The 26,990-nt window shown below is 34.8% G+C and overlaps 2 protein-coding genes across 2 annotated transcripts; one reads left to right on the top strand and one right to left on the bottom strand.

The window, feature by feature from the left end:
* The first annotated feature begins 99 nt into the window (after positions 1-99).
* Positions 100-10,127, top strand: LOC137388887 (transcription elongation factor 1 homolog). The gene is made up of 4 exons (XM_068075368.1): positions 100-280; positions 4,935-5,104; positions 7,309-7,379; positions 9,350-10,127. Exons 2-4 carry the CDS (start codon positions 4,989-4,991, stop codon positions 9,412-9,414), a joined length of 252 nt encoding a protein of 83 aa, XP_067931469.1. The 5' UTR covers positions 100-280; positions 4,935-4,988; the 3' UTR covers positions 9,415-10,127.
* Positions 9,736-26,837, bottom strand: LOC137388885 (zinc transporter 7-like). The gene is made up of 10 exons (XM_068075367.1): positions 26,502-26,837; positions 24,135-24,236; positions 21,654-21,767; positions 20,321-20,408; positions 17,009-17,141; positions 16,153-16,254; positions 13,633-13,768; positions 12,754-12,844; positions 11,267-11,416; positions 9,736-10,335 (listed from the first exon to the last, which is right to left on the bottom strand). Exons 1-10 carry the CDS (start codon positions 26,576-26,578, stop codon positions 10,288-10,290), a joined length of 1,041 nt encoding a protein of 346 aa, XP_067931468.1. The 5' UTR covers positions 26,579-26,837; the 3' UTR covers positions 9,736-10,287.
* Between the last annotated feature and the right edge of the window lie 153 nt (positions 26,838-26,990).

Here is a 26,990-nt window from a genome sequence, read left to right as displayed (position 1 = left end):
CTGAGATTATTTGTGTCCGTAAATTAAGCGTCGTACCAGTCGTTGTATGAACGAATGCGTGTTTGGCGCGCTTTGCGTGTTAGTGGGTTTATACGCTAAGGGTGAAGGTCGATGTAAACGTTTCAGAAAAAAGTCAACCATTTCATCATAGCGTAGCTGTATATTGCACAGTTTTGCATAATTTCGCTTTTCTTTATTGTATATAAACAATTAGACGTTCTCGTAGATATTATATATCATTGAATGTTGTGAGTTTTAAGTTTCGATCGCCGTATCATTAGTAAGTATATCTAATTTAAATCTGACCTCGCTTGGAATTTATTGAGTCACGATGGCTGTTGGTAATTTTGACAAAATGTTTTTTTGCGTAGTACTATTTTTTGCAAAATGTTGTTTTGATCGTGTTTTCTTACTACAGGTTATGCTTTACATTATAGGTTTTAAGCTCTAACACTTGCGAACGCATTCAGTTTCGTTTTTTTCGTCTCAGATTTGCGTTGAAGATAGAGTGATAACTCGAATAACTAGGTCATTTTTGATGAAGTTCACTTAAAAAAATAGTGTAAAAGGCGCTGAGCAGTGCTATTACTCAATACTCATTTTTTATTGCTTTCAATTAGTTTTATTATTAAGAATATGTTTATGCTTAACGTGTTTCGAGGCATTTTATCAGTTTTGTGTGATTCTTGGGTTTATAGTCCGAACCTCGACTGGTTTGAAACTCGACGAGTTTGTATATCGACAACGGTTGGCCCAATCTCGACAGCAGTTTTACTATTTTACCATCTATTATTTCCATAGTAAATGAGCGATTTATCAGTAAAAGATTTATTTGCGCAAAAATATCTTGTGATCCATTTGATGCAGCACTCCCCAGCTTATGTAGGCCTAACAATATTTTGCCCAACCTAAATATAGAACGAATGCTAAAACAAGTAACAATCATAAATATGGTTGACTGTTATGCTAGCAAAATGTTTTATTTGAAATCTAAACTTCAGTGAGTAGCTTTTATTTTTTATTTTTTGAAATGAGGATAGAACTGCAAAAAGACATTTATTATTTGTTGAAGATTAAATTATCGTAAAACTGCATCAGCCTTTGTCGATGTTCGGACCAACCTTTGTCGAGATTCGGACCAACCTCTGTCGAGATTGGGACTTGTCTAGGTTCGGACTTGTCGACGTTGGGACTGTTTCCCGATTCTTGCCAAGTAATCTCTCTCCGAAGTGATTTAATCTTTTTTACAGTTGTGGTAGTCACGCTAGCTTGTGTAGCTAAGTGACATCATAATGGTTCACTAATTAATATATCCCAAACAATTTTTGCACTCATCCTGTTAAACTAGTTTTGTTATTTTTCCCATGGTTGTGCGGAAAGGTTTTGAGTTGCTAAAACAATCATTAGTCATATTCTGATGTACCGAATAAAATGGGATCTATGCTTACATTAATCGGATTTAATCTTCATTGGCGTTAAAATCTGCAACTAGCGAAACAAACCTGAAGTGTTTAGCTCTTTGCTACTAAAGAAACTTGGTTTCATTAATGCAGCCCTCACAGTTGGATCATCAGTAACCATATGCAATATTTGCTAACTATGAAGTTGTATGAAGTTTTATAAAAAAATATTGAATTAAAAAAGAGGTGAATACAATTTGGGCTCTTATGAAAAGCTGAATAACAAAAATTTAGTCCGTGTGGCAATTACACGGTTTTAAAACAATTACTGTTTTGAAATTTTGCCAAAAATCCATTTATTTTTGGATAGACCCGTATGTTGTTCTATGATCTTTTCAACTATACTAACGCTTTTTAACTTGTACTACCATTTTGCTGTGAAACAACTCGTGTGCTCAAACATTTTTTCAACAACATTTTTTTAACAAATTTTTTAAATTCTCCAAAACTTTTCTTAAACAAACTTTAAAAAGCTTTTTGTTGTATTTATTTGTCATAATGATCAAAAAGTTTCCAAATTTTTTCATGACACTTGTTACAAATGAAACAACGATAAAATGTAGTATTTTTGTAAATTCACAAGCTATTTCTGTAATAATCCATTAATGTGTTACCGTAGAATCAATGTCCTATTGTAGCTTATTTTACATGGAATGGAAAGATATTTCAATCGTGAAGACCAAGTTTATAAAATGAATTATTGCTATCATTAGTGTGTACAGTGTAACATCGGTTCTCGACCATAATCCGTTCCTGAAGGTTGTTCAAACACCGAGTTGTTCGAACACCGAAATCATTTTTCCCATTACAAATAAGGTAAATTGTTTTAATCAGTTCCAACACCTTGAATGTTTACCTTGTTAGTACATGTATTTTATACATTATTTTATGCATGAAATTGCACATTAAAATGCTGACCAACACATAAAAAAACAATGTATATCTCAGAAAATGTTAAGCAAAATGGCAAAGACACAAATAACATAAACATAAATGTAACCCGTAAAACGTAATGTAATTATCGTAATCTTCCATATGAAAGATTACACTAACATGAACGTGTAAAAATAAAAAAGGATAAAGAAAATAATTATGAATAGGATTTTTTAGGATACAGGATGTTCTTTTCTCTTAAAATATCTGTCCAATGACATTTGCTTCTGCCTTCTTTTTAGCACTTTTCGGAAGTGGTTCATGATAGTGCCGTTAAAGTCATTGATGACTCTTTTGGCTGCAGCTTTATCGGAGTGGTGGAGTTCGCCGAAATTCTGTAACTCGGCCCATTTGCTACACATTTGTTTAATCTCGGACGTCGGGGCATCCTTTCTTGGCGACAACAGTTGGTCACGGTCAACGCCGCTCAGCATCCGGCATTCGAACTCCGATTTTTGTTCGAACTACGAAGCAAGAAGTGCTTGAATTTTTTGTTCGGACTCCGATTTGTTCGAATTGCGAGTCGTTCGAAAACCGAGGTTACATTGTATAGCAATATTGGGGTTAAAATTTACATGAATTCGGTATCGGATAGCCAAGGCCAAATTGTCACGTTTGCGTAAAACCCATTAAAATCTACTAGGATTATCTAATGGACTATTAATATTTTCTCTGTCCACGTGCTGTAATCAGAGAAAATATATTAGAGTTTAGTCCTTCACAGAAAACATTTGTTGTCAGTTTGGAACATTTCTAAGCTATGTTCCATCAAATAAAATAAATAGTTGTCTAATCTTGTAATAAATAGAAACTTTGCTTCCTGATCTGTGAGGCTTTTTTAGATCAAATGTTAAGCTTTTAAAAAAACTTTGTGTAAGCAAGAGCGTTAGTGTTGCTGGTTTGGTTCAATACTTATCAAATCTGTTATATTTCAAATCAAATATTTATCACTTCCTGTTTTAAGCTGTAGTTAGGTATCGTAGCCTCTAATAAGCTTCAATAGCCAGTCAGGAAGTCGTCCTTTTTAAACATTAGATTTACTATATTTTAAGATTAATGGTGTTGGAGCACATGTTGTAAGGACTATTTCTACTATTCATTTTCAAGTTTTGTAGTTTAGTTTTGAAACCTGTTTGATGTCATTTTCATATAAACCTCTGCTGTATACTTTTTTTCATTAATGTCGATTATCAGTTATATAGAGTAACTAAAATTTTCAACATTGTGTATTGTCGCATTGTGTTATCTGTAGCAAATTGTTTCCATGCTTCAAATGAGCTCGGAGTTTCTTCCTCTCCAAGTCATAGCAATGTTGAATGCGGACACATTTGACACCATTTAGATGCGCTAAATTTGTGCGAAGGCATTCGCCATAAAAGTATTTCGACGTCATAAAAACGCACATTATTGATGGATCTGAATTGATAATACTCTCCCCAGTGGGGATTAAAAATTTCAGCATTAAGATCAGGCATCCTAGCTGAGTTATTGTGCAGCTAGTTAACTACGCATGTATTGAACAGTAACCTTGACCCAAAATCGAGTTTACTTTGAAAATTTGTAGTTCAAGGAATACGTTGCGAACTTCGGAAAGATCAATAGTGCAACTCCGAATCATTGAAACAGTAGAATGTGAATTCTTCGGTAGCGGGCAACTCTTGATCTATTTAAAACATGAAAACACAGTGAATATATTAGCAATTAATGTGTGAAACATGTGCGAGAACACTCTTCACTGCAATTTTTGGTCGGTTGAACGTCAAACATGATTATAATGTTAATATTGTCGAACAAAAACAAGTACAGAATGGTTACAGCTGATTAATGCTGTGGCTAGTACAGTTTCTAGCTCACTGAACTAATAGTGTAGTCACACCAAGTAAAGTATAGTATAGTCTTGATTGGTACAAGTTAGTCATTATAAATGAGCTCTGCCAGATGGTAGTCTTCATACATTCTCAGTATGGTGTAACATTCTATTTCAGGCCTTGAGCCTTGCAGTTTGGCAGCAACAAAGCATAACAAAATGTTTCATTTAAATACAAATACGTCAAGTTCTTATGATATGCTCATAAAATGCATCTGCAGTCTGTGTTCACATTGGAACAATTTAATCCAAGTCACATTTAAGATTTCCAGGTGTCAAAAAAATATCTCAAAAAAATTCATTATATGTAATGTAAGCCTTGTCTGACATTGTTAATTTCTGTTATGATCCATTTGTTTAAAAAGCTGAAATGTTCAATTGTGATATAGTTGTAATTACAATGAAATTATTTCCTGACAAATAGCTTTTGTTAAATTTTAATGCCGGTTTGCTGTTGGCCCCTGTCACCATTTTTTTTCGAGTCTAGTTCATTACTCGCCTACAAATGGCCATAGACATCTGATGACTAAATGTGTTGTCTACTCATAAGACTCACATACCCCGCAGTTTGGTGCAATAGCGCTTGCTAAAGGTTTAATTATGTTTATTCAGATGTAAGTTGAAGTGCATCATTGGTAGGACTATGTAAGATATTTTACGTTATGTATGTTTAGGTGGTTGATCAAGTTCGTGAACCAATAGTTTAAAGTGAGATAGAGTCGTAAAGTATGGGGAGACGCAAGAAGGCTAACAAGCCACCGCCTAAGAGAAAGGCCATTGAAGCCTTGGACACACAGTTCACATGTCCTTTCTGCAATCACGAAAAAGCCTGTGAGGTGAAACTGTAAGTTGTTTGTCAATTTTACAGAAGCTTTTTGCTGTGCAGTCATACTTCAGCTTTCGGACTCCTGATCTCGACTAGAAAATTCGAGATTTTCACACCTCAGTCTTCGACCAAACTGACAAATGATTTTTTCCGCTACAATTAGTAAAAATAGAATACAATAAATGCTTTTGTCGTGCTTTTGTGTCTTGCATGGTCTTCGCTAGAATACATTACTGTACACTTCTACTAAAACATTTATATCGTAGCCTTGGCGTAGGCTAGCCTGCACTGCCTCAAGGTTTATGTTAAAACTGGTAAAAAAAGTTGTTCGTTTTGATGATTTCAGGTGGAATTTTCATTAAAATTTTAGAAAATTTCATTAAAATAAAGCACATAATCTATTTCTGCGCTTTTTATTTATTCTATCCAGTACACAAGACTGAGTAAACACGCATGGGTATGGGTTGCTACATATACAGCAGTACAGTGCATTCCCTAACCTAGTGTATTAATTTTATGATACAATCTCTATATTTTACTTTAATCCGTTCTTCTTACATATGTATACAGCTTATGGTGAAAAATTAATTACACTGATTATGATGAGAAAAACAGTTTGAGGTTTTGAACAAATCACTTTTCAACAGCCTTCTGAAATGCATTAAACCATAACTGCTACGAACAGCGTTCATTGTTTGTTCATAGGTAAATGAGACACACTGATTTTGATTTTGTACTCAAAATAAAGATTGGTCCACTAACCTTCAAAGTCAGTTTTGTTTTTGAAGGCTTTTTACAGCAATTCAATATCGGTGTGGCAATCGACACAAAATACTCTGCCCGTAAATATGTGATGTAACCTAGCTTTTTAGGGACGGAAGTTGGGGATGTTTAAGGGGTGGTCACACGAGAGCCGAAACGAACTAAAGACGCCAAACGACGTCAGTGTCAGTTGTAAACAGTTCAGCCGAAGACATTTCTGGCCGAAACGAACCATTTCGGTCCTGCTCGAAATTTCGTGGCTAAACCCCTGCTTTTATTGGCTTGTTAAAATTCTAGCGAGCACGCATCACATTTATTCTTACGTGTGTGAGCAAAGTTAAAAAATAAATGGATGATCTTTTCATTTCGTTAATTAAACAACATGAAGCAATTTACGACAAGGCTCACCTGGACTACATCAAAAAGATTTACAATATTTGGTCCTTCATTTCGAGTGCAGGAGAGCGCAAAACTATATGGAATTCATTGGTAAATAAGTAAAATTATTAAAAGACGTAATCCATTGCCATATGATGATATATTGTAAAAGGATTTTGCCGGGCTTTACTGTAGCTTGTGATTGTATTCCATAAATGTAAGATGTTGCACTTGAGTTTTGCATAAATGTAAGATAATGGTTGTGGATTTCTTTCATGTAGAACAGAAGTAATGTGTCATACTCATCCTGATGAAGAATGGTTGACTGATTTATTTATGTAAAACCACAGTACTATGATAAATACTGTTTTTGTTTGTTATGTACTCCGCATAGAAAAACATTCCTATGTTAACAAAAAATATAATTTTGTTGATGGGAAGCGTTGGCAAAATCTTTGTATCGAGTGATTTGTTTTGAGCAGCTGAACGATCTTCTGATAAATCTGCTGCGTAATTATAATTAATAATTGTTCCTCAAAGTTTTTTTGTTTACAATAGAAATATTTAGCTCAAATACATCAAGACTACCAATGAAACATTGTCCTGTGTCCATGCATATGGTATCAAGGAAGTGAAGTGACTTCGGATGCCGTGTGACATGTTGCTTAGCCGAACCGAAACAACCTCCGAACCAAACTTAAGTCGGTTCGGCCATCGTGTGACCACTGCTTTAGTCTGATCTAGAATTATAGAGATGGGTTTTTCAACACACATTATTCTCTAAATTCAGCCTCCAAAATAATTTCAGTTTTTTGTGAAGGGTAGATAAGCTATTTAACATTGCTTGTAGCTTGTTCCAGGATGTTTAATAGGCTGAACGCCGAGAATAATGAACTCAAAAAAGCACGATAACAACACTAGCTTATGATAAAATTGCGCTTTTAGCTTGTGTTGAGTGTTTATAATGCTTAGTTTTATAATAATAATAATATGTGTTTTATAATAATAATAATAATAATAATATGTGTTTTATAATAATAATAATATGTGTTTTATAATTCCTTACTGTACTTGTTTTGCAGAGAAAAGGAAAGGAACACTGGCACTATCACCTGCAGAGTTTGCTCTGAGAGCTTCCAAACGTCAATCAATTGTATCCTTCTATTCACAGTCAACTTTGTAATAACCATTTTACTATGTACCCTAAACTACACTAGTTTAATGTTGATTCAACTTTTATTGACCTAGTTTACTGATTAAATCTTCGCTGCCGAAACTCGCGTTATAACGGCCCATCTTAGTATCTATACATAAACATTGATCACAGAGTTAACAGATCAACCTAAAACTTTACCACATCATATATAGGATTGGGGTTATCATTGTGGCAAAGAAAAACAAACCAGTTGAGTTTATTTTTATTAATAATTTATAGCATGGTGTTGCGGCTTCCAAATTTTGCGTTTTTGGTTGCGGTGACTGAAAGAAAATGTAAACAGTGACCAAAACATATGTCTGTTAGTGAAGTTCTTCAATATTGGGCTTCAGGTATTTCTAATAATAATATTTTATTATTAAAGGATGGGATCTAAATTTTGGTCAGTTTAATTGCGAAAATGATAGCTGTTCTCTTTTGCGGCTGGTTTTATTAAAATATTAAATATGGCTTGTTTGTCAAATATGTTGATTTTTATGCAGACTTCTGCTGATTTCAAAGGACTTTCTATCAACGCTCTATGACAGAAACTCTAGCTTACGGGCAAACATACCAAGTGTACATCATAAAAGTTTGTCTGCATGTATTAATTCCGGCAGAACAGGAAAAATTTTGTAATAAAAGAGTTATGATATGATTTTGGTTTTTGAGTGTTTTTTAATCTGATCTAGGTAAAAACCCGATAAAGAGTAAAATTTTGGGTGTGATATGTTAAGGTCAACAATCGGTAGAATTTTATTGTGCAAATAATGTAAATGCAGGGATCTTTCAGAAACCAGGCTTATGTTAAATCCTAGCTAGTGTACATACGCACAGCAATATAGTGCGCCCTCCGTGTACAATGTCACTAATATACGATTGTTTCGCCTTACAAAGTGGAACACGATGGATTTTTGTCTTCATCATCGGAAACCTGTTTCGTCATACAAGTTCAACAAAACATTTGCTCGCAAACTTGGCAGTCAGTGTGCTTATTACATCGAAATAACAAAGATGCTAATATGCTGATATTAAAAACTTTTTCACGTCGCCTGAAAGAGATATGATGACTTATTTTTCTCAGTTCAGCATTCCTCGTGTTTAAAGTAGTAATATTTTAACTTTGAAATCAAGTAAAAAATGTGGAGTTGTGATCCTTTCAAACAGAGAGTCGAAGATCAGGTAACTTCTCTTAGCCTGCTAACAAAATCCACTCCCTTACATAGCATTAAATTTGTTTACAAGTGTACAGTAACATGATTCGCCATGAAATGTTTTTATTACCTCTTCTTCGCTCTACTCACGACATGGACCAGCTCAAGTAATAAGGTACAGAAGAAATTTGAAATTTTCCGTTTTATAATCATTAAATGGTCAAGTATGTGAGAGGCTGCTTCCGGTAACAACATCGCTCGAGCTACCTTGTCAAATTGGATTAAAAAAGGTTTTAATGAATTTGTCGAAGTTATAGTAAAAATGAAGCTGAAACCCAATAAATAGGTGATAAAATTTTAGCATTAAAAAGTTGGTAGAGTAATTACTGTATAGTGTTTAAAAGTGGCTCTTCAGGGTGGCTCGAAGCTTATGGATATGTGTAGCAATAAATGAATTCTCGTCACATACCATGGTGAACAATTTGTTTCATGCCAGAGTTAAACACGGAATCCCATGGCGCCCGACGTGTCTGCTATTGTTCTTTCTGTCAAGGCAACTACTTCAGAAGTTATCATACCTTGTTAATTCTAATGACATTATGCAAGAATTATATTGGAACAAGGAACAATATTGCAGTTTATATTACCATGCCCGATAAAAAAGTTTCCGATGTAGTTGTTTTTCAATGTAGCAGCAAAATGTATGAGTTTACTTATAACTTCATGTTTAGGAATAGAATTATCACTAGTCATTCAATCCTTAGCTTGTCACAGATCTTTCTGAAGCTGTTGATGTCTATGCTGACTGGATAGATGCATGCGAGCAGGCCAATGCATAGCACAAGCTTTCTTTTAGGCATCGGGACCAACACTCGTCTCGCCCATTTCATTTTCTTAATATTCTAATAGCAATTGATGTCGAATTAATGGAATAGTTAGCAAGCCTTCATGGGTGCAGAAATCATGAGGCTGGGTAGTGATTGTTTTGGATAAGTTGAACTGCTGTTAAAATATCGTGTACATATATATTAAAAATTTATAGAGCAAATGAGCGTAAGAGCTGTTATTATTATTGGGCCAAGGAGCCCTCTAGAATTTTCCAAAGTGTCTAGTCTTGCGTGCTTTTGCTCTATGTCTATTAGATTTTCAATGAATTGTAATAAGTTGTCCTGTAAAATATATTGCCTCAATATAGCACCTCATATCATTGCTGTGCTCAGAAACAATAAAGTATGAGAAACTTCACAAGGGCAAAGATATTTTGTGTCATCACATGACTAGTCGTCGGAATGAATCATCATTGAAATGATAAGACTCATGACTTGAAAATCAAGTCTGTGTGTCAGTCCAGCTTCAGTTATCAGATCATTGATTATTGTGACAGATTACTAATACATGATTATTAGTTGTAAGTAGTGAAATGCCGACTACTTACAGCTGATATTGCCTCCATAAAAGTAGGAGTGAATGTGTAACTTTGTACGCATCCATAGTTTGTGACTCATTTCAAAGATGAACCAAAATGCCTAAATGAAGATAAAAAATAAAACAATCAACTTCGTTGTGCGAAGGGAATTACAATTAGTATTTCATGAAACAACTTTGTCCCTTCCAAAAAAGCTATACAATAAAATATAGCTATAGTATAGATTTTCCAAATGACTGGTGGGTGAGGCTGGTAATGCGGTTCAATGTTTTCAGTTCAGCCTGACTCAAACTGCTGCGTAGTCTATCTGTACGTGAAGTTGTCTAACTCCGATCTAAAATATAATTATTTTATTACTTGCAAGCTATTTGTTAAAAAGACCAGTTAAACTGAGCATATGTGCTGAGGTCAGTGGACAATTTACTAAACAATATGGTACATGAACAGTTTATAAAACTTGAGAACATCAGCTTATCTTGGAGAATTTAGAATAATGTGAGGCATACCAATGCATGTAAATGTTTTAAAGGCCAAAGGGCAACTCTCCTGGTCAGCAATAACGGTGCCAATAGTGAGCCTCGCAGTGATTTCAGAAAGAGTTGTACAAGCGTTAACTTGCTATTTTATGAAACTAGTTTCGTCTCTAAGGCCATGTGCAATTCTTATTGGCTCAAATGCTTATTCATTTGTCTAAGAGACCATGGGGTTGGTGGTTCGAGTCCTGCTTCGAGAATCTGACAAAAAACTCTCAGCAAGCTTTTAACCCTAAATTGCTGGGTCTTTTGAATCTAGATCATAACATGGAGGCCCTGTGTACTACGCTGACAACGGGGCAAGTTTATGATCCACCTCTGTCCTTCACACATTGGGCAAGTGAAATGGCTACCTGGCTCTGTCAGACTGGATGTGTTGAAAATGCATCCCTTCAGGTTAATCTGACAGTTCCAGAAGTGGTAGTTACTGATAACTGTGTCACACCTACTCTATAACTGCTTAACCCAAGAATGCATCGCTAAGATGCAAGTCATTGTCGATTTTGACAGACAGCTAGATTAAGTTTAACCCTAGTGCTATTACTATAAACTATACCATAGAGTTAATTATTATATGTTTAACCCTCGTGCTGCTACTGTAAATTTCAACCCTAACACAGCGCTATAAAACCAGTCAGAGCTATTTCAACCCGGCACACTTATAATAAACCTATCCATAGAGTTATCACTATGTTGTGCACTCTATGGCTAATGACTTAGTTGTATAACTACCTGAGCAAATATACTGTGAGTTTGAGTAGTAATATATTTCGAGTCCGCTTTGGGTGATACTTCTACTTTGACACTTCCGACATAAACATCACTGCAGAGAGTCCAGAAGTGGGGCTCTTGCACAGCGTACACTCCCTCCAATTGGCTGACCTACATGTGTAGTTGACAAATCAAGCTCACAAGAGAAGACAACACCATGTTATGCCACTGACTAATTGTAACAAAGATGTGAAAACACTCCTTTACAGCTAATGGATGAATCTCCACTCCAATCATGATGATGATCACGCAGTGCTCCATTTCATAAATATTAGGTGAAAGGATTAGTACGATTGGGTAGTTATAGCTTTTGCCGTCTTTCTATTGGCTAAAGCCAGAGCTTTGCTATTGGTGAATTGTTCACAGGAATGTTAGGATGTTCATACTTGCATAAAATATAGCTTTCAATTTCGTTGGCAAAATTAGTAAATGGGACAAAGTGGCAAGGAAAGTTTGGCAAGGTGTGACAACTGACCTCCCGAACGAAATGAATCGTTTGTCTTGTTCTAGGTTTCGTTAGAGATTAGTTCCCTTTTGAATTAAGCGCGTAGCATAAATATAAGCCTTGCCGTGATATCAAACATCTTCAGACCCTGATGACATACGGTGCGCCCTCGCCATACAATTTTAATTCGTTCCAGGGATAGCTTCGTATAGCGAAAATGTCGTATGGAGGTGTACAGAAACCCATAGTAAATATATAACACAAACACCTCCTGGTAAAAATCATCAAAATTTTATATAAGTACTATACGTATTAGAAAATATTAATTTAAATGAATTTAGCTTGCTAAATACACACTTAAGGTAAATTTTAGTACATGTATGTACATATTTTTAACTATTTTACTGAACTTAAACTTTTTTATCGCCGACATTTTATCACCTGGTGGTTTCTGGCTTATTTTCACTACAACTTTTAGCCAACCTCATAAAACCTTTTTCAACCTAATTCGACAAGAAAGCCCGAACGATGCTGTTTTCGTAATGAAGTGGAGTTTTGTTAACAGAAAGTTAAGGGAATTAGTTAAGGGAATTTGTTAAGGGAAATTGTCTGATCCTCTGTTTAAAGAGAGCACAACTCCAACACTGCTACTAGCTTTGAAGGAAAATATTACATATCACTTTTTGTCCCACAAGAAGTGCCGAACTGAGAGAAATCGGGTATTGTGAGAAAGCTTTCGATGAACAGACTAACGGCATCTTTGTTATTTTGATGTAATAAGCACACCGACAGTCAAATTTGAATATAGAGCGGTACTTTTGTTGAAATTGTATGGCAAAATAGGATTCATATGGTGAAGACGAAAAATAATCGTGTTCCACTTCGTAAAGCGAAGAAATTGTATAACTGGGTCATCGTAACCCGAGGGTGCAGTGTATGTAGGTAGGAAAAATCTAACTTTAAAAGGAAACAGTACATTGCTCAAGAGTATTACTACACTCACTCTTGTATAACAAGCTGGTAATTCCATATCAAGAGCTTTTGGAGTTCGCATCAATAATATTCCAACAGAGTCTCTAATAAGGGGCACCACACTGCAACATTATGTGCTATAAGATAACACATGTGAACACACTGCAACAGTATATGTTATAAGATAAACGCATGTGAACGCACTGCAACAGTATATGTTATAAGATAAACACATGTGAACACACTGCAACAGTATATGCTATAAGATAACACATGTGAACACACTGCAACAGTATATGCTATAAGATAAACACATGTGAACACACTGCAACAGTATATGCTATAAGATAACACATGTGAACACACTGCAACAGTATATGCTATAAGATAACACATGTGAACACACTGCAACAGTATATGCTATAAGATAACACATGTGAACACACTGCAACAGTATATGCTATAAGATAACACAAGTGAATACACTGCAACAGTATATGCTATAAGATAACACATGTGAATACACTGCAACAGTATATGCCATAAGATAAATACACCAGCACTATCATAGCAAGTAAATCTATACAACAATATAATTGACAGATCTCCTGAATAAACATGAGCTTATAGCATACCTGTAGTCATACAAGGTAAAACATGAATGAAGTAAGCGCTAGTATCTAAAAGGTAGTTCTGTAATAAGCTAGTCAGTTATTGTTACCGACCATACATAGAGTACACATAAAGTATACATACATACATTTGTACATACATACATACATACATACATAGAGTATACATAGAGCATACATAGAGTATACATAGAGCATACATAGAGTATATATAGAGCATACATACATACATAGAGTATACATAGAGTATACATAGAGCATACATAAAGTATACATACCTGATGGCTATTAGCGTAGCTATAAACATAGAACAGACCGGATCCGCTATATACCAGTTATACTGATTTATTAAGGCCGATGAGACGATAACTCCCACACTGCCAAGAGTGTCTGCCAGTATGTGTAGGAAAACACCTGTCAGAGTAAAGACGGCAAGGAAACAATTATCAATAATGAGGTCACGTCAGCAGTAAGTGGCTAACAGCGAGTTAGGCTGCCACTTACTAGTTGTTTTTCAATATTTATTTGTTGTTTAATTGTTTAGGTCGTTGTTTAATAAATGTATATCATTATTACACATAACAACATAATACATACATAATAACATTAATATATATAAATATATATTAATGTTTGTGATACTTAACTAAGATCAGTTAATCTCGCAAGTACATTTTATAACCAACCTTTTGTTAAACCGGATACAGCTCACAGAAAAACTCGTCTGAGACTATCGTGTAGGTAAAACATTACAATCGATAGCATGAGAAGACAACAACCAATTTCAAGTATAAATGTAACGAATACAACAGTTGTAAGACAAGCTCCTGCCAGACATGGTCGCCATTGCACCAGGCAATTGCTAAGATGGCCGACGACTACTTACTCATTAAAAATAATAAACATCGTGTAAATTTTCCGCCGCTAATATGGTTAGCCAACCAGATGAACAGCGATTAGAACCGACATTGCAGTTCAGTGAACACTACAGCAGATAGTCAATAATATCTAATGGAGTCTACAAATGACAATCAGTCCGTAGCTGCAAGAGAGTCAGTGTTTTTGAGTTTTGTGACCGAGGTTGGTGTACCATTACTACACTAAGCATGTGTACCATTACTACACTAAGCATGTGTACCATTACTACACTAAGCGTGTGTACCATTACTACACTAAGCATGTGTACCATTACTACACTAAGCATGTGTACCATTACTACACTAAGCATGTGTACCATTACTACACTAAGCATGTGTACCATTACTACACTTAGCATGTGTACCATTACTACACTTAGCATGTGTACCATTACTACACTAAGCATGTGTACCATTACTACACTAAGCATGTGTACCATTACTACACTAAGCATGTGTACCATTACTACACTAAGCATGTGTACCATTACTACATTTAGCATGTGTACCATTACTACACTAAGCATGTGTACCATTACTACACTAAGCATGTGTACCATTACTACACTTAGCATGTGTACCATTACTACACTAAGCATGTGTACCATTACTACACTAAGCATGTGTACCATTACTACACTAAGCATGTGTACCATTACTACACTAAGCATGTGTACCATTACTACACTAAGCATGTGTACCATTACTACACTAAGCATGTGTACCATTACTACACTAAGCATGTGTACCATTACTACACTAAGCATGTGCACCATTACTACACTAAGCATGTGTACCATTACTACACTAAGCATATGTACCATTACTACACTAAGCATGTGTACCATTACTACACTAAGCATATGTACCATTACTACACTAAGCATATGTACCATTACTACACTAAGCATGTGTACCATTACTACACTAAGCATATGTACCATTACTACACTAAGCATATGTACCATTACTACACTAAGCATGTGTACCATTACTACACTAAGCATGTGTACCATTACTACACTAAGCGTGTGTACCATTACTACACTAAGCATATGTACCATTACTACACTAAGCATGTGTACCATTACTACACTAAGCATATGTACCATTACTACACTAAGCATGTGTACCATTACTACACTAAGCATGTGTACCATTACTACACTAAGCGTGTGTACCATTACTACACTAAGCGTGTGTACCATTACTACACTAAGCGTGTGTACCATTACTACACTAAGCGTGTGTACCATTACTACACTAAGCGTGTGTACCATTACTACACTAAGCATGTGTACCATTACTACACTAAGCATGTGTACCATTACTACACTAAGCGTGTGTACCATTACTACACTAAGCATATGTACCATTACTACACTAAGCATGTGTACCATTACTACACTAAGCATATGTACCATTACTACACTAAGCATGTGTACCATTACTACACTAAGCATGTGTACCATTACTACACTAAGCGTGTGTACCATTACTACACAAAGCGTGTGTACCATTACTACACTAAGCGTGTGTACCATTACTACACTAAGCATGTGTACCATTACTACACTAAGCGTGTGTACCATTACTACACTAAGCATGTGTACCATTACTACACTAAGCATGTGGAATCATGCAAACCTCGTACTTCAACAAACCTACATACTGGTGACACCAAAAGGTAATGATAAAAAATAAATGGTTAATATTGTTTCACCCATATTTTTAATGGGCGAAGCTTTACGACATCCTTGACACAGAAACCACTATGAAAATAATTGGCTAACGGTTGCATAGCCAATTGGTCAGTTGGGTTTGACAGTCATCATCACGTTTACTGACGATCTAGAATGCTGAGCTTATGTAAGAACTCACCCTGCATGATTTGAGCTTGCGAAGCACCAGGAGGAGCGTGGCTGTGTCCATGAGAGCCACCGTCATGACTGTGACCGTGGCCATCCCCACCATGGCTGTGTCCTAAGAGTACAAACGATGCGTAACAAAAAGTCCACCATAATGAAGGCCGGAGTTGCGATCTCTGGAGGGAGTGACAACTCCTTCACCACTTAGCCACTACTGTTTCACACGTATTTGAGATTTTTTTTTCAATAATTTTTTTGGCGTGTAACAAAAAACATTATTTGGTTTATGATTACTAATTCAAATGAAATGTTTTACATACTCATACATGTAAGCTGCCAATACTAGACAGCACCATCTGATAACAATGGCTATCATAGATCATGCGTCCTCTTCCATCATCAATGAGATATTTAATATGAATATCACATAGAATAAAGGAAGTGCTTAAATAGGTTTATCTAAAGAAATACAACCCTTCCTGGACATTTAACACAGAGGGAGAGAAAAACCAAACACAATTAGCTATTAAAACTGAGAAGCATAATTCGCTAGAGATGAAAAATAGCCAATCATGAGGCTATTTTTAAATAAACCATGGATACAGTAACCATTTTCAGCAACAACCGACTTATGTTCTAATGTAAGTTTAAAATCAATTTTGATGCTATCTCCCTTTAAAACTGCTACTTGACGATTGATCTAAACCTGGGTAGGAGTTACGTGGTTTTATGGTAAACGTTTGCCCAAAAAGACTTTGCTAAGATGCATGGGCTAGCCATATGAACCTGAACTAAACATTAACAGATAAGGACAGAAGTGAAACTATTATCAGTTGAATATTGACTTATTACCGAAAGTATATTCTTACCTCCACCTCCGTGAGAGTGGCCATGGGCACCACCATGTTGAAAGACAAATATTCCTACAAGATTTACTAGCAAGCCTAGAACAGATATGAGCATGAGTCTGTCATGCTTTACCTCCGGGGGCTCAAACGCTCGCTACAAATTAAACATAATAACATAATACACTAACATCCTGGAGATATCGAAAGAAATTATGTAATCACAAATTAAATGGTAGCATATAATGCTAACATCCTGGATATATCACAAGCATTCGGATAATCCAAAATTTTATCGATATGTCGAACTATACCTTTGTAACATATAACTATACTTTTTAACAGATTAAGTTAACATGTGAACATACATCTTGATTCTGTCCACATATATATTATAAATGAAATACTAAGTATACTTTAGTAGTAAAAACACAATAAAGCTTATATAATGCTGATTCTCATGAAATCATGTCTTTTTAAATTTTGCAGTCTAGGTTCAAAACTCATCATTTCATGTAAGTCGGGACTGTTATAAATAGACTTAGGGCTTAAATGGGCAGGTATAAAATTTTCTGTTTGTTTTATATTTTGGTGACTTTCAGACAGATTTAATTTCACCCTCATTTAGCAACGCAGACCGCTAGGCTACATGATCATGCAATAGAGAATCACATGAGCTGAACAAAGGTAGTATAAGAGAGCCTCACAGAGAACCCTGTTGCCTGAAGTGTCCAATCGACCCTTTTGCCTGAAGTGTCAAATGAACCATTTTGCCTGAAGTGTCAAATGAATTCTTTTGCCTAAAGTGTCAAATGAACCCTTTTGCCTGAAGTGTCAAATGAACCCTTTTCCTTGAAGCGTCAAATGAACCTTTTTGCCTGAAGTGTCAAATGAACCCTTTTGCTTAAAGTTTCAAATGAACCCTTTTGCCTGAAGTGTTAAATGAACCCTTTTGCCTGAAGTGTTAAATGAACCCTTTTGCCTGAAGTGTCAAATGAACACTTTTGCCTAAAGTGTCAAATGAACTCTTTTGCATGAAGTGTCAAATGAACCTTTTTGCCTGAAGTGTCAAATGAACCCTTTTGCCTGAAGTGTCAAATAAACCCTTTTGCCTGAAGTGTCAAATGAACTGTTTTGCCTGAAGGGTCAAATGAACCCTTTTGCCTGAAGGGTCAAATGGACCCTATTGCCTAAAGTGTCAAATAGCTATAACAGCTAAACAGTTGATAAAATTGTGAAGCAAAAATTTGGTCTTACGGCCATGCATGAAGTTACTGTTCAAGCAATCTCACATGTTAGAGCAATGTGCTTAATTTTAAACAAAGGTTGTGCGGAAAACTCCCAAACTAATAGAAGAAGCCAACTGACCAACTTGATGATAAAAAAATGTAAGGAGTAGGGTTTGTCTAATCTAAAATTCGCACTTGTAACATAAACTGCCTAAACATAAACATTACGTAAAATCCACTAAAAGTAACGAATTCATTTAGTTTCTGTGTCGTATTACGTAGGAAATTCCAAATAATGTAAAGCATTCAGTCGGTGCAAGTTCGCAAATTCCATTTAAATAACGAGGTCCCATAGTTGCCTTAAAAATATCATTTTATCCCTTTCCACACTTGAAAAGAAAACGACATTTAGAGAGGTGTATCTCTATTATATATATTTTACTTTATTTTAGATATATACTACAATCTGTTCTCTTTTTGCAGCATAGGCCTTGCGGCGAAAAAAAATGAAAAAGATCGATTTGAATTGACATTGAAGGTGCGTGTTCTACCTAACTTAACAAAGGATTGCTGATTTGCTGTAATCACAAACCCTGAACTGAGTGAAAGTGATAAGAAAAAAGGGTCATGTTGTTGATACAAATCAATAATATCACAATTACTGTGCAGTCATTAAATTGAGAAGGTAAGTCTAGCTTTGTTATTTTGAAGGCCCTGAGAGGAGTGAGCTTGAGAAGGTCTTATAACAGATTACGCAATTTACATGTATTTTAATGTTTGTATAATGTAAAATGTAAAAGTAATTATTCCTGGAATGAATTATTTACGTTGTACGAGAGTCTACTATATAACGAATGATGAAAGTTTATTTTTGCTATAATATAAATTATAGCAGACAAAATGGAAAGAGAAGACATAACAAAAAAGGTTTTTAGTATTAACTGTTATAATAGGATCAAAAACAAAGGTTGTATTTTAGGGCTGGCAAAGATTCATCACACCAAAACCGTGTATAAACTATGCTGTTGTCGGAGAAATAATGCATTTTCTTTGTTTCTATAAATTCGAAAGCATAACCTTATGTGCGATACGACAACTGGCCTTTTCTTTCTTTGTTTCCATGTACAAGTATATATACTTTTGCCCTTGACAATGTTTTTCAACACCCGCGTCGTTGTACAGTCATACCGCTACATGCGAGTGCCTCAACATGCGAAAAAATTTAGATAATAGCAGGTACTGCCATAGTATCTGCCAGTAGTGTGCCAAATCCTTCTGGCATACTAACAGCATTTTAAGCAAGTCTTTTCTTTGAGATGCGAGTAATCTTTGACATACGAGCATACGACCAGTTTTTCAAAGGCCATTATATGGTTAGGTATGCAAAAGACCACTTTTGAGAACAGCATCACTCGATCTTTCTCCTTGAACCAGTTTGAAAAGTTTTTGGCTAAGGTTATAGCAAACGCAAAGTAGAAAGCGCGTAAAATTAAAATAAGTTTAGTACAAGATAAAAACTTAGCTTCAAGTGTGTATTTAGTCGGCTAAATTTATTTAAAATCAATCTCAAAGTTTATGTTATGTAGCATCACAAAAGTTTAGCGTACCGACCACATTGCTGCCAAGTCTCTCAGACCAGCGTTAGCCAATACAGTGAGGCTAGTAGGTAAAATCTTACAGTAGTGTTCCTAGTGATGTTACATTTTTTCACAGATTTCAACAACTAAATAGGTATTTGCTACTTTTTAGTGTAGGTACTGAATTACAACAGGTAAAAACACATTTTTCCATTGTAACTTACTTTTTATGTGGTGTCTTTTCATAGTGTTGAAATGGGTTAATTTGTATTTAGTTATTTTATATAGGAAATAATGCCTCGAGATATGAGTAAATTGGCATACGAGCTCAGTCCCAGAACGCATTAAGCTCGCATGTCGAGGTGTGACTGTACTGTAACCTACGTTAAAGTGTCTCCATTGAATTTAAGTCTAATCCAAGAAGAGAGGGTATGAAACAGGGTATATTCTAGTAATAAACCCCTATAACACAGTAGTACATACTACAAGCAAAAAGTCCATGAAATTTCATCTTTTTTAGCTTTACCTACCTCTACTGCCTCCGAGAATATAAAGAAAGCTATGAAGAATAGGAAGAGACCATTACAAAAACCAGCAAGTATCTCTACTCGCACATATCTGCAATAAAGCAGACATATCTGTAATAGAACACAATGTACAATCCATAACTATGTCTGCAAAAGAACACAACTCTAAATTCATAAAAAATACCTCAAATATTACACCTACCTCATAAGCAAAAATTGTAATAGAAAACAATATGCAATAGAACACAACTCCCTTTACTTAAGAACATCGACACTAGAGCGTAACTTTGCAAAAGCATTGCAAGAGCACTCTCTTGCAATGCTTGCAATATAAAGTAACTTTTTATTCTAGACCAATACTGGAAAAAGAGTACAACTCCTAATTTAATAGCAAAATTTGCAATAGAATACAACTCCCAATTTATGAGTAATATCTGCAATAGAATTTAACTCTTAATTTAATGCCTCAGCGGAAGACTGGTCTTTTTGAGCTACGCACTTTGAATGGAGTTTTTTTTCATTCAATTGAACTCTTTCGCTACCAAATTATTTTTCACCGAGACATACTTAAATATTCATTAAACCTAGTACATGTATCTAACAGTGGTGCATATAAGTTGTCATAGCTTTTGAACCTATATGTCTATGAAAAGATTTTTGCAAATTTTACAACAGCTGATGCCATGAAAAGGCTACAAATGTGTTGCAGAATGGGTTTGGGTATTTTTTGGCCCCTTCCACTACTACCGCGAGTAACAAGTTAAGCGTGTTCCCGAGTCAAATGAGTTATCACTATTACTATAGCTTAAAATATTTTGATTACTACTGAAAATAAATAATTATTGTCACTAGTACTATTGCTCTATAGATAATAATCAAAAGTTCATTGATCTACAGTTTGTAAAACTTTCGCTGTAATTGTAATACATCTAGCATGGCTGGTCATTCCTAAGAATGTGCAATAAAAAAATGAAGTCTCTCCTTAAGTGAAACTAAACGCAATGGGTGAGCTGTAAGCATGTCTTCTATTGGCTTAACGCAAGCAGATGACAGTTTCCTTTCATTTAAGTTCAGATGTGATAGGTTAATAAAATAACTACTCACTAATCAAAAACAGTTTGCACGAAGCCTACAAAAGCCGCACCACACGGCTCTTGGCCACACGCAAAGGATGTGTCAAGTCACACTACACGGTTTGTGGTGCGCCATGAGTTAAAATCCATTTCTAAAATATTCTTTATTCTTGTCTGCAAGACTCGACATCCTCTCTTTTTTCTCCAAATCTACACAAGAGCAAAGCCATCGCAAGCGATGATCAAAGGTGCCTAAGACTTACCCGTATGAATAAGCCTCATTCGCCCTCCATTTTGATATAACGGAGGCAGCAAGACCGGCGAGCAGCGCTGTGCAGTCAAAGAACATGTGAAATGAGTCAGATATTAGTCCCAGACTACAAGACAAAGTAAACTGCACTGAATGAAGCCTGAGACAGGAAACAAACTACAGGTTGATGTGATAACTAAGAATGTGGAGACAACAAACTCTAAACATTACCGTAACAAGAATGCCACTAATACCATAACAAGTATGCCTAACAAGTCTAGATAAAAATGTGATATATTAGTTAAATGTAAAATAGCATTACACCAACAAACGTATTAGGATTCTGATCAAGACTTTTCTGGTTCCATCTAGATACAATAGTGTTGTCTATACAATAGTGGGTTGTCTACACAATAGTGTGTTGTCTATACAATAGTGTGTGGTCTACACAATAGTGTGATGTCTATACAATAGCGTGTTGTCTATAAAATAATGTGTTGTCTACACAATAATGTGTTGTCTACACAATAATGTGTTGTCTACACAATAATGTGTTGTCTACACAATAATGTGTTGTCTACACAATAATGTGTTGTCTAGACAATAATGTGTTGTCTATACAATAGTGCGTTGTCTATACAATAGTGTGTTGTCTACACAATAGTGTGTTGTCTATACAATAGTGTGTTGTCTACACAATAGTGTGTTGTCTATACAATAGTGTGTTGTCTACACAATAGTGGGTTGTCTATACATTAGTGTTTTGTCTATACAATAGTGTGTGGTCTACACAATAGTGTGTTGTCTACACAATAGTGTGTTGTCTATACAATAGTGTGTTGTCTACACAATAGTGGGTTGTCTATACATTAGTGTTTTGTCTATACAATAGTGTGTGGTCTACACAATAGTGTGTTGTCTACACAATAGTGTGTTGTCTATACAATAGTGTGTTGTCTACACAATATTGGGTTGTCTATACAATAGTGTGCTGACAACTGGAACCTAGCAGTATCTGCACTAGCAACTTTTTGTTATCTCTTATATATTTCTTGACAGTCCTACGTTTTGGTTCATTGTTTATATTTGATAATTTAAAATATACCAACTAAACATTACAGCTAAACCTATATTGTGCATGCACTCTCCATTACTCTGGAAATATTGGATTCAACATTTCCAGAGTAAATAAATAACCAAGATCGACAGCCACCCTGCGATTAACATAAAGAACACTATCGAGTTTTAAAAATGTCCTCAAAGCAGGTAAAATAAGTGTAGAGTCAGCTTACAATAAACCATTAGAAAAAGTTACACGTGTTGATAGTCTAATTTAGTTATTTGAACCCAACAACAACTCTGACCCAATCAACAATTTTGTTCCTGTGTATTTAAAAACTTATTCAAACACTTGTCTGTTGTGTCATCATGCTACACAAAGACATTAATTTTCATTTCAGATTTTGCAAAACTTGCTTATTCAAATATATGTACGATAAAAACTGACTCCTGCGTTTTAGTAGTAGACTTAAAACTTTGTCTTAAAATGTCTCCTATTTCAAAAACATTAAAGTTTGAACCAAAATTTTAACAACTTTTGCTTTGAATGGTGAACAAATATTTAGAGCAAAAACAACTCTGTAAATAAGCTGAAACAAACCAAAAGCATGGCTTCTTTGCCAACTGATGATTTCCCCCCTTGTCTGCAAGGTTTAATCGCTGTATAAAATGGGTTGATTGTGGTTTACACTGACCGTATTTCCTATGTCAAGTAATGTATCAGAATATTATTTTTGTACAATAACATGACATAAAAGCTAGTTTTATAGTTTATTATGTTACACAAAATAATATATGTTATTATATAATATGTTATTATATAATATATTATATAATATATACAATATAATATATTATATAATATAATATATTATATAATATAATATATTATATAATATATTATATAATATAATATATTATATAATATATTATATATTATTTGATATTGTAAGATGAAAATAACAGTGTAAAATAATGGATACAAAAATGTATACAAAATTATTTGAGTCATGGAACAGATTAAAACCATTAACATTATTTGCAATGGGAATATCGTTTTGGAGTCGGAACAAATCACTTTTTGCACAGCCTTCTGGAATGAATTTTTTCCAAAACCAAGATTAGACTGAATATGATCTGTAGGTGAAAAATTAAACTGTCATGTACACATAATAATGGGCATAAAGCCTAAGAAATGTAACTCGTTACAACATTGAAAGAAGAAAACTCCAAAGGCCTTCAATGGTACAGAAAAGCAGACAATTCTAAAAATGCTTGAAGATTACTTCGCAAATGCTTATATCTTTTCTATATTTAAAAAATAAATAAATATAAACATTTAAAAGTATAATATTTGATAGTGAAACATTCTAACACCTCAAAGATCTCCAACAACATCTGAAAGTTGGTGTGTACATAGAAATTAGATTCTAACCTGTTAGTCCACATGCCATAAAAGAGTTCTACAAAAGCCATCGTCAAGTTTATAAGAAGAAAGAAAAACAAGTTCCTTGAGTTGGCATCTGACAATATCAACCTACAAGGAAAGATAATCACAACTGCATTGCCTTAGTTCCTCAACATTCGCCAAGAATCACTATAATCTTACATTATTTTGATGCACCATTAGCGAAGTACTCATGCTAGGGCTTCACACCTACTACAGCCCGTTAGTCTTAAACATCATCATTCGCTCAACAACTTCAAATCAAGCATTAGTAAGTGTTCCATAAATAATAGTGAGTGTTCCATAAATAATAGTGAGTGTTCCATAAATACTTAAACAAATGGTACTGTAAAAATACTTTTTCGCTTGGCATTATGAAGTCAAAATCTGATATACAGATTACTAAAATTTATGAATGACAAAGCAAAACTATGTATATTATCAAACAACTCAACTAATAGGTTGTGAAAGACAAATAGTAAAGTGTTTGGGCTAGGAGGGAGTAGAGCAGTAGTTACAGAATACTTGAGTAGAAGTACTTGACTTATATCTTTTGTAGAATTTTCTATATCACTTTTTATCTTCAAATCTGTTCAAATTATAATTAAACTAGCCCAACGCCAGGCGTTGCACAGGTATTAAAAACAGTTTATAGACAGTGGCAGGTCATGTACTTTACCTGCCTCACTGCTCATTCAGTACTCCACAATAACTGCCCTAAATATCTCAGCTATAGCTTTCAAACCGTAAACCATGGTCACAAAACCAGGACCAGATTTAAATTACCTAGTGTCATAAAACAAACCACAAAAAACTCAAAAGTAACCTGCCAAATTCATTTAATAACCTCTGCACTCATTTAAAAACTTTTCCTCTGCAATCTCTTACAACAAAACTCAAACTACACCTATTATCCTCTGACCAATAATACCATTCACCATCTAGCCTTACCTATTTTAACATTTTTATATTACACGTTGTTTTCATAATTAGAAATTTGCCGTCATAGATATGCATAACTATTTTCACAGAGCTTTTATTTGTCCACTTTTTGTTTAAACAGCACTCATAGCAATCCTCAAGCTTGCTTTGTACATATTTTATGCAGTATATGAGTTTCAACATTATTATACTAGTGAGACGTCATTAGTTTCTTAGTTCGACTATAGTTTTTTTTGTTCTTTTTCATTTTTTATTGTACACTGCTTTTTAGTTAGTTTACCTGCTGTGGTACCTTGTGGAAAACATGTTGTAAAACATGACTATTGATTACCACAATAAAGATTGCTGATATATGTAGTTGTCTGCCGAGTACCATTAGCCTGGCACATTGCCAATGACTAATTTGAGTATGCTACTATCGGTACTATTAAACTTACTAATAAGAGCCATGAGAGCAAGCTTTAGTGACGATGCATAACGCAAAGTGCTATGCGTATTTCAACTGACATAACGACTTGTATCGCTTAATGAATCCAATGCATCTCCCAGAGCTTAATTGGTTAAGTTATTGCATGACGAGCAAGAGATCCCGAAGTCAAACGCAGCACAGAGCGTATCTTTTATTCCTAGATTTTAATAGCTATAGCTGGACATACCGAACAACAGACTCTGAGATTTATATATACAGACTGTTTGTTAGAGTTGTTATATATATGGATTTTCCTATTATAGTATTTGCATAATGCTCGTCTCAAATGACCAGCTACTCAATGTATGGTGATGTTCCCACTAATTTCAATCATTAAGAGATACATTCATCAATTATTCACTTATACACGGTTCCTACAATAGGTTTAGCCAATTGTGTCTCACGTTGAGATTCAGTCTATTTCAGTGTTCAAAGTTACATTTATTGTTCAGACTTATCAAAAAGAAGATTCTAAGTGAACAACTCTTTGAGTTAGCAATGAGGGATAACTCTAAGGAGTTTAAATTAATAACGTGTAGCAAGAGATAAACTAATAGAGATCTAGCACTACATAAATAAGGTTATCTTTGAACGCTAAAAAATACACTTGTAACAAGCTACTGTTACAGGCTAAGCCTTTAACCTATCAGAAAAGTCTATAGAAGGCAATCAAAACGAGAGTTTGGTGCAAATAGTATTATACAATGGATATACTCTTTTTTCACAGTAATTGCCATATTGCAGTGTCAATAAACATGGATAATTGATTCATAGTAGGCGTAGTGCTAGAAACAAACCGTAAATTGGTTGCGCGTAGCCTGCTAACAGATGTTTTACTCATAACTAGAAACACAAATATCGCATGAAACATGGAAAGCTATACAAAATATTTCAGCGGCAGGAGAGACGTATTCATCAAGGATGCCAAAAGTGTCTGTGTTTACCTCATCCATCCTGAAATTTTTTGCAAAAACCTCAGTTTAGGTTTGTACTCCTTGTCTCTAGTAGTGACTGGAAGCATGTTTCTTCGACGATATTCAGAAAGTTTCACTTATGGCTGTCGAGTTCTAGTAATGACTTCATATGTTTTGCTACTTCTTTCTCCAGCAGATTTCTCTCATTGGAGACGTGTCTATGGCGGATAAATTGTAAACTCTTGGGGTGAAATTTTTTTTCCAAACACACAAAACTAATGTGTAAAAAGTTGCAAAATTTAGAAATAAACAAATAATGTAAATCAAAGACAAGAACCAACTGTTAGAGTCGGAAATATAAAAAGTATTTTTGTTAGGTTGGTACTAAATACTTTCTATCCGCTCCTATTTACTGTCTAACACGCTAGGTCAAGGCTTAGACTGAGCGTGTTTCACTTTTCTCATAAACTAATATTTAAAATATTAGACCGTGTATAAGATTCAAGTTTTAAAACTTGA

This window comes from Watersipora subatra, chromosome 2 (genome assembly GCF_963576615.1).
Source record: "Watersipora subatra chromosome 2, tzWatSuba1.1, whole genome shotgun sequence".
NCBI lineage: Eukaryota > Metazoa > Bryozoa > Gymnolaemata > Cheilostomatida > Watersiporidae > Watersipora > Watersipora subatra.
Note: the sequence above shows the minus strand (reverse complement) of the source record. Positions and strands in the feature narration are given on the sequence as shown.